This window comes from Oncorhynchus masou, chromosome 17 (assembly GCF_036934945.1).
Source record: "Oncorhynchus masou masou isolate Uvic2021 chromosome 17, UVic_Omas_1.1, whole genome shotgun sequence".
NCBI lineage: Eukaryota > Metazoa > Chordata > Actinopteri > Salmoniformes > Salmonidae > Oncorhynchus > Oncorhynchus masou.
In genome coordinates, this window is record NC_088228.1 from 33,199,988 (window position 1) to 33,208,600 (window position 8,613).

The window sequence follows — 8,613 nt, forward strand, 5'->3', positions numbered from 1 at the left end:
CTGCTCATCCAAGAACGAACTATTCAACGTGTTTTCTGCGCCAATAAAAGCTATTTAAAACCCGATTCTTTATAATTATAACAAAGACAATATTCTCAATTCATGACTTTTTATTCCACATTGTATTTGTCGTATATTTGTATTTTCTGAAGTGCTCAAAAGACAGGCATAAAAATAGTATTATGATAAAGTATTCATTCAGGTCTAACATTTATTTGAACCTTTTCACAAAATGGTATTAATGTAAATGTTAAGAAAGTAAGGCAGTTTTGTGTCAGTCCTAGTACACAAACACCTCTGGGTCAATCCTCGCACAAGGTGTGTCAATAAAGCAATGTCTCGTAACGTTATAGTGTTACATTGTACAACTTGTCGCTGGTGAGAAAACTCAGTGCTAGACTTGGTCTATATACATACTAGACAATGTCAGAACTCGTAATCGATCAACAGGCATTTCCACTGTTTGTTGGCCGTAGCCACCACTAGCCTATTTATTCCACGAATACGTTTATTTTTCGTGTCGCCATTCTGTCAGGGGGCAAAGACGACGAACACGCCCCTATATGAGCTGCGTTTGGTCCCATAATGAAAAGTCTCACTCAAACCGCAATGTCTTATGGCTGTTCAGAACGCCTGGAGCTGCTGCGTCAATATGAGTTGGCACCCGCTGTTAACATGGTCCATGACCTTCTGTTTGAGCAGTGCCAGTTCGTCCCGGAGCACGTTGGCAGAAGAGACCAACTCTGTGTGTTGCGTCTTCAGGTTTTTGACCCTGTCCTCCAGCCTCGAGATCCTCTCCAGCTTCCTTTTCCGGCATTTAGACGCGGCCACCCTGTTCCTCATGCGCTTTCTCTCGGCCTTTATCCTCTCCTGGCTCTCCATGTCGATAGGAGACATCGGAGGGGTATCGCCGCTCATCTCGGGCACCGTCTGGGGCTCCTCTTTGAATGGCTGTAGCCGTGGGTGCTGGGCTGGCAGCTGGGTCTCGATGTGGGTTTGGGACGGGACGGACGTGTAACTGGCGGAAGAGTGTCTGTCGCCGGTAGGTGCCGACGCAGAGCTGACAGTCCGATTGAAAAGGCCCAAGTTTGTGTATTCCGGTGGCTCGGGGCGCACGGTGCAGCTGTAGGGTATAGGACTGTCCAACACAGTAGATGCGGATGCCATGTCGTTGGAAGCATTCGTCTGAGAGTCACAACTGCCATTAGGCATATGCTGTTGATAATGAAGCTCCGCGAGCGCCCTCACGAAACCCTCAGCAAAACCCTCTTGCTCGTCGGTGATGTTCTTGGGACAGAGGAACTGAGTTGGGGTCGGAGTCGTCAAACCATTGCAGGACTGGATGATGAGCCTTTCCAATTCCGGAGAGGCCAGTTTTAATAACCCCACATCAGGGGACGTCAGTATATCGATAGCTTTCGCCCGCAGATGAGGTTTAAACATTTTAGGGTCGTTGAGGTTCAGTGTCATACTCTGCTTCATACTATTCGGGTTAAACCCATGATATCCACCCACTGCGCCTTGCTGACCATTTACCGATTCGTCATAGAATGTAGCTTCCATCTTGGTGGGCATCAATTGACTGGTCTTTATCTCGAAGATAGTTGTTGGGAAAAAATAAAAGCATCAACTGTTGAAATTGCAATAAACAATTTGGAGTGATAAACTGCAATCCGATGTCCCCAATCTTTTGACAATTTTAGGACAAGTAGACTAATGTTCGAAACTCAAGTCGGAGGACAACTTTTGATGTCCTACGTGGAAACTTTTCTTGAGACTTGATAAAAGAAGAATAGTATCAAACAAAAATATTCACTTCCTCAATCGATATACGTCTTTTCAATTAATAATTGTTTTATTCGATTTGCCAACTGAAATAAGGCTTTTCTTTTCTAAGCAGATGCTGTATGTCACTCGATACAATGTACTTTCTAGCACTTCCAACGTGGAGACGAACTTTATCCACTTCTATGCTGCTGCTATACTGAAAATAACAATGATGTAATTTCTAAGGCTTTCTATTGGTTTGAGATGATGTGATGGGCGTTACTTTTTGTAATGACATGCACGTTGCGTGGACAACCAGCCATGTTCCCGCCTCCCGCAATGGTTGATGGGATTAGGTAATGCAGTAAAAGGAGCGGTGTCCTCTGGGATTACGTATTGTTTTTGAAAATATTGTTACCCGCTCTATTTCGCAACCCAATCTTAATCAGGTTGACTTGATTTCCTTTTGAATAACAGCTTTCACAATATTTGCTTTCCTTCTTTTGCTCTTTGCCTTTGTAGGTGGAAGCGTGGCGATTTGGCACCACAGTCACCACACAAATTATTGTCACCCTTGATAAAGATTCGCAAAAAAACGATATCAAATAAATAAATCAAATACTGAGCTATATTTCATGCAAAAAATGGGAAATTATATACTAACACAATTACTCAGAGAAAGATATGTTTTTTTTAACAAGTAATACGTTTTTTTTTCACAAAAAAATTAATTACAAAATTATTGGCAGCCCTGTTTTCAATACTCCAGCACCTTTGCGAGGATAACGGCACATCCTTTTTCTAAAATGTTTATGAGATTGGAGAACACATTGTGAGGGATCTTGTACCTCATACCTACTGTAAAATATGTGTTTGATTTTTTTAAATTTCACCTTTATTTAACCAGGTAGGCCAGTTGAGAACAAGTTCTCATTTACAACTGCGACCTGGCCAAGATAAAGCAAAGCAGTGTGACAAACAACAACACCGAGGTCCACCTGGAATAAACAAACATACAGTCATTAACACAATATAATAAGTCTATATACAGTGTGTGCAAATGGCGTAAGGAGGTAAGGCAATACATTGGCCATAGTAGCAAAGTAATAGTGCTGGAATATTGAAAGCCAGGGTGACAATAAGTATTAGGCTACTTGTTAAACAAAATATCTTTCTACAAGCAATTGTGCTATTTTAAAATAATATATATTTCTTAATATGCTGAGCATACGATATAGCTCAGTATTTTAATTATTTATTTGATAGTCTTTTTTGCTCATCTTTATCAAGGGTGTCAATCATTTTGGAGAAGACTACTTCTGGTGTGTGAGAGGGAGGAGGGAGGGGGGTGGCTCCCCCTGTTTTTTTGTTTTTTTTGCTTTTCAGGTGATCCATTCTGCATTGGTTATATAGGGGAAGGAAAATGTTCAACTGAATATCAAATAGAACATTGTGCCTCACATTTTAAGGGTTGCTTCAAGTACAGGTATTGCAAGTAGGCATCTGCCAAAATAAAGGAAACACCAGCACAAAGTGTCTTAATTGGGTGTTGGGCCACCACGAGACAGAACAGCTTCCATGCACCTTGGCATAGATTCTACAAGTGTCTGGAACTCTATCAGAAGGTTGCAACACTATTCTTCCACAAGAAATACCATCATTTTGTGTTTTGTTGATGGTGGTGGAAAACTCCCATAAGTGTTCAATTGGGTTGAGCTCTGGTGACTGAAATGGCCAGGGCATGTGGTTTACATCGTTTCATGCTCATCAAACCATTCATTGACCATTCATGCCCTGTGGATGGGGACATTCTCATCCTATGCGGACAAATAAATAATGGCCTGCCCAGCAGTTTTATACATGACCCTAAGCATGATGGGATGTTCATTGTTTAATTAACTCAGGAACCACACCTGTGTGGAATAACCTGTCTTCAATATACAGTACTTTGCATCCCTCAAGTGCTTCCATTATTTTGGCAGTTACCTGTATGTAGCAACAATGTGTTTCTACACTGTAATTACATAGGTACTACCATGCAAATACATATCCTAGGTATTAGCATTACTGAATGTAAACTCTCTAACTACGTTTTTAATTATTTCCCTGAATAGATGGAAATATGTCTTATGATCTGTCTGTAATATGCCATGTGTGGAGAAACTCTTTCCAGTCCCAGTAGAGCTCAATGGGCCTCAGTGTTACTCCTCAGTCTCAAGCAAACTCATGCACTGATAGCACTGGTATTGTCTCTGTGCGCTGTCCTTGCTGTGAGATCAACCCTGAGATGACACACTTGTCTTCAGGTTGCCTTGACAGCAGAACAACAACCACCATTTGGAGATATTGACAGCTTCAGTGTGAATTCCAGATTGGAATATTTTGGAAAGTCTGTTCCTCCTGTCACGATAATGATACTAACAACAAATGGATTCAACAACAAAGTTCCAATACCACAGTCATGCACACAGTCACAGGGACAGATCAAACACACATAGGCCCAAAAAGAAAAAACACACACCTGCATTCTCTGTATGGAGCTTGCAAGACTCGAGACTGGTCTCTCAGCAGTCTCTTTGCTGAAGATAAAATAGGTTTACACATATCCCCCAGCACGCTGCTGTGTTTATTACTGTAACTGGGAATTTTTCCCATCAGCCTACAGCTGACCTGGCCATACTTCCTGTTCCTCTGTCCCTGCTTCCTGTTCAGTGGCCTGATGGGTAACCTCTAGATAACACCACCTTCTTCCCCTGGCTCAGCCAGCTGCTTCCACTGCATGGAGGTCTGTATTGCCCGATGTCCACCAGATGCATATGCGTTTTGTTTTGCTGGATGTCTAGTCCACATTGTCCGTGCTTGACGCACATGTGCTTCGCTTTTCAACTACAGTAGCTAAAAGCTAAGCTTGTTAGTCTCTGACTGTGCTTCTGTTTGTACCACCACACAGTAAAGCAACCCACGAGTGGAAAATATTGAATGCATGCGGTACAAAGAATGCACCGCAGCCTATTGCGGCACCCCCAACGTAGCGTTGCGGATTGCTTCATTGACAATGAATGACTTCCGCAAGAAAGTAAAGAGTTTGATGCATGTGGACATGAGGCGTAATCAAGAGTTTAGACCCAGACCCAGCTGCCATAAGCTATCCTTTATTGGAAAGTGATGGATCCTTAGCCCATGAAAACACACTCTTCCTGTCTGTGCTCTGCTCTATCCAAAATGTGGAGAGTTCCCTTTGCATTTGTTGTTCATGAATAGAGGAAAGTTAGATTGGCCGCTCACTCACTCACTCATGTGTATGTCTACAGTGTTTGTTAACGACCATCTGTTTCTTCCTGTCCTGCTGCTATGTTTTCCTCCATCCTCTCCTTCCTCTATTTATGTATGGCCCTAACACAGCCTGCTAAATGTGCACTGCTTCTCTGTTTGCCCTTGGCTTTAAGTGTTTATACTTTCTAAGAAAATAACACAATAGTAAGATACTGTATTTGCCCTTGTAGTCTTGGCAGGGTCAGTAGGATTGTCTTCCAATTCTGACTGAATGTTTTTTTTAAATCTGTGTTAGACTCTAATGACCCTGACTCATCTATGTTATCACCTATTTCTAAGAAGTGTATGCCTTTTTTTCAATTGAGGTCAATCCCATTTGAAGGTCTAATCTTGGCAGAGCATTTTTTATACATATAGATTAGTTTCCCGACATCCTCACTTTAAAATAAGGCAACAGTAAACATGTCGCCCCCAAGTATGCAATGCCCCCTTGGGCCAAACAGTGTACTGTTGTAAATGAGGATTCTCTATGGCAAGATGCGTCATTCACCCATGTTTTGTCAAAATCAGTCCAGTGGTGTCTGAGAGAGCGTGTAGGTTAGCTAGACTCGTATCCCTGAGCATGTATGCCAAATTTCAGCACTCTGAGTCAAACAGATTAAGACATATTGAGTCTTAACAGTGTTTGCAACATGTGTACCAAATGGTGTTACAATATGGATATCCTTTACAGATGTATATACATTTATGAGCCAGATCACGCCCACGTGAGTGTTTATTGGTCAACAGCGGCCATGTTATTTTAGGTACTGGTCTGGAAAATATTGTGTTGAGAGACTTTTGTGCATAGATCACACATGTCAAGTTTTGTGCAGATTTGTTGCCAGAAGAGTTAGCGTTTTAACAATATTCAAAAAAATCCATCATGGCAGACCTTATTGGTCCCTGAGGCAAATTTGTTCCTTGTGAGGAGAGGGAGCTATGTACCGAATTTCAAAACGGTGCATTTGACCTAAAGTCTTTAGATTCAGTACATTTAGTGGGCTAATGTAATTTCAGATTTGTGTGTGTAGGATAATGAGCTGCCAGTGTCGCAGACTCACTGTTTACGAAGCTGACCAAACCAAAGAGTAACCTCTCTGGGCTAGGGTGTCATTAAAACAAGATTTTCTATTGGACAAATTCAGTCAAGTCCCTCCCCGTTTCGTTTCTTTTACTTCCGTTTAAGAAATATTTTGCAACAGAATTGTCTGAATGAATACACACATGCCTTGGTATGCGAGACCACAACGACTACCCTTTTTGGCCACTAATGCGTTCCATTGGAAATCAGAACGTTGTTATCAACATAAATTGTGAACTTCGACGTAAAGTAATGTTTCAAAAAAAGTTAGTTTCCCGTCGTGTTGTCCCTGTTTAAATCAAATGTTTAGGGAGTTATGTTTTGCACAATATGGATATCAAATGCAGCAGACTGAAATGGAGTCCAAAATTATGGTTGAAATTCCACGCAAAAAAATATCACTCACTATCAATGAGTCTCTACATATGTTTATATGTTTTAATTCAATGTTTGGGACCATAACCTATAAAAAAAACAGATCCCGACTTACCCTAGTAACCTTCGTTAATGATTTCTCTCTCCTGCAGGTGTTGTTCATGGTCGAATTAGACCCAGTAGAGTGGCATTGGACATCATGTCTCGCTCCATCCACCAATGCCACGTTGCACCACAGACTGTCCAGGAGTTGGCGGATGCTTTAGTCCAGGTCTGGGAGGAGATCCCTCAGGAGACCATCCGCCACCTCATCAGGAGCATGCCCAGGTGTTGTAGGGAGGTCATACAGGCACGTGTAGGCCACACACACTACTGAGCCTCATTTTGACTTGTTTTAAGGACATTACATCAAAGTTGGATCAGCCTGTCGTGTGGCTTTCCACTTTAATTTTGAGTGTGACTCCAAATCCAGACCTCCATGGGTTGCTAAATTTGATTTCCATTGATCATTTTTGTGTGATTATGTTGTCAGCACATCAACTATGTAATGAAAAAGTATTTAATAAGAATATTTAATTCATTCAGATTTCAGTGTTCCCTTTATTTTTGAGTATATATATATATATATATATATATATATATATATACACACACACACACACACATATATATATATATATATACACACATATATACACACACAGTACCAGTCAAACGTTTGGATGCACCTGCTCATTCAAGGGTTTTTCTTTATTTGTATTATTTTCTACATTGTAGAATAATAGTGAAAACATCCAAACTATGAAATAACATAGTTTCATGGAATCATGTGTTAACCAAAAAAGTGTTAAACAAATCAAATATATTTTATATTTCAGATTTTTCAAAGTAGCCATCCTTTGCTTTGATGACAGCTTTGCACACTCTTGGCATTCTCTCATCCAGCTTCATTAGGTAGTCACCAGGAATGCATTTAAATTAACAGGTGTGCCTTGTTGAAAGTTAATTTGTGGAATTTCTTTCCTTCTTATTGTGTTTGAGCCAATCAGTTGTGTTGTAGGGGTGGTATACAGAAGATGGCTCTATTTGGTTAAATACCAAGTCTATATTATGGCAAGAACAGCTCAAATAAGCAAAGAGAAATGACAGTCCATCATTTAAGACGTGAAGATCAGTCAGTCCGGAAAATTTCAAGAACTTTGAATGTTTCTTCAAATGCAGTCTTAAAAACCATCAAGCGCTATGATGAAACTGGCTCTCATGAGGACCGCCACAGGAAAGGAAGACCCAGAGTTACCTCTGCTGCAGAGGGAAGACAAGTTCATTAAAGTTACCAGCTTCAGAAATTGCAGCCCAACTAAATGCTTCACAGATTTCAAGTAAACAGACACATCTCAACACCAACTGTTCAGAGGTGGTCAAATTTTAGGTCCCAAGAAACAAAGAGATCTTCTGTTGAATCTGACAATTAATCTTGATGGTTGTACAGTCGTCTCAAATAAAACTGAAGGACCTTGGCGTTACTCTGGACCCTAATCTCTCTTTTGACAAACATATCAAGACTGTTTCAAGGACAGCTTTTTCTACGTAACATTGCAAAAATTAGAAACTTTCTGTCCAAAAATGATGCAGAAAAATGAATCCATGCTTTTGTTACTTCTAGGTTAGACTACTGCAATGCTTTATTTTCCGGCTACCCGGATAAAGCACTAAATAAACTTCAGTTAGTGCTAAATAGGGCTGCTAGAATCCTGACTAGGAACCAAAAATTTGATCATAAAACCTCCCTACACTGGCTTCCTGTTAAGGCAAGGGCTGATTTCAAGGTTTTACTGCTAACCTACAAAGCATTACATGGGCTTGCTCCTACCTATCTTTCTGATTTGGTCCTGCTGTACATGCCTACACGTACGCTACGGTCACAAGATGCAGGCCTCCTAATTGTCCCTAGAATTTCTAAGCAAACAGCTGGATAGCAGGAGCATACGTAACTGAACGAAGTGGCTGCTGAGATTTGATATCCAGCAGCTCTTTCGGTCATATTAGACGGAAGTAGCAACATTATGGCAAACAAG

The 8,613-nt window shown here is 40.9% G+C and overlaps 1 protein-coding gene across 1 annotated transcript; it reads right to left on the bottom strand.

Annotated features, from left to right (window-relative positions):
- Positions 1-92: 92 nt before the first annotated feature.
- LOC135558891 (transcription factor Jun-like) lies at positions 93-1,976 on the bottom strand. Its single transcript, XM_064993094.1, has one exon. It carries the CDS (start codon positions 1,573-1,575, stop codon positions 625-627), a length of 951 nt encoding a protein of 316 aa, XP_064849166.1. The 5' UTR covers positions 1,576-1,976; the 3' UTR covers positions 93-624.
- Positions 1,977-8,613: the final 6,637 nt, after the last annotated feature.

Coding starts and splice junctions, on each gene's coding strand:
- LOC135558891 (XM_064993094.1), bottom strand. CDS start 1,575: ATGCCCACCAAGATGGAAGCTACATTCTATGACGAATCGGTAAATGGT.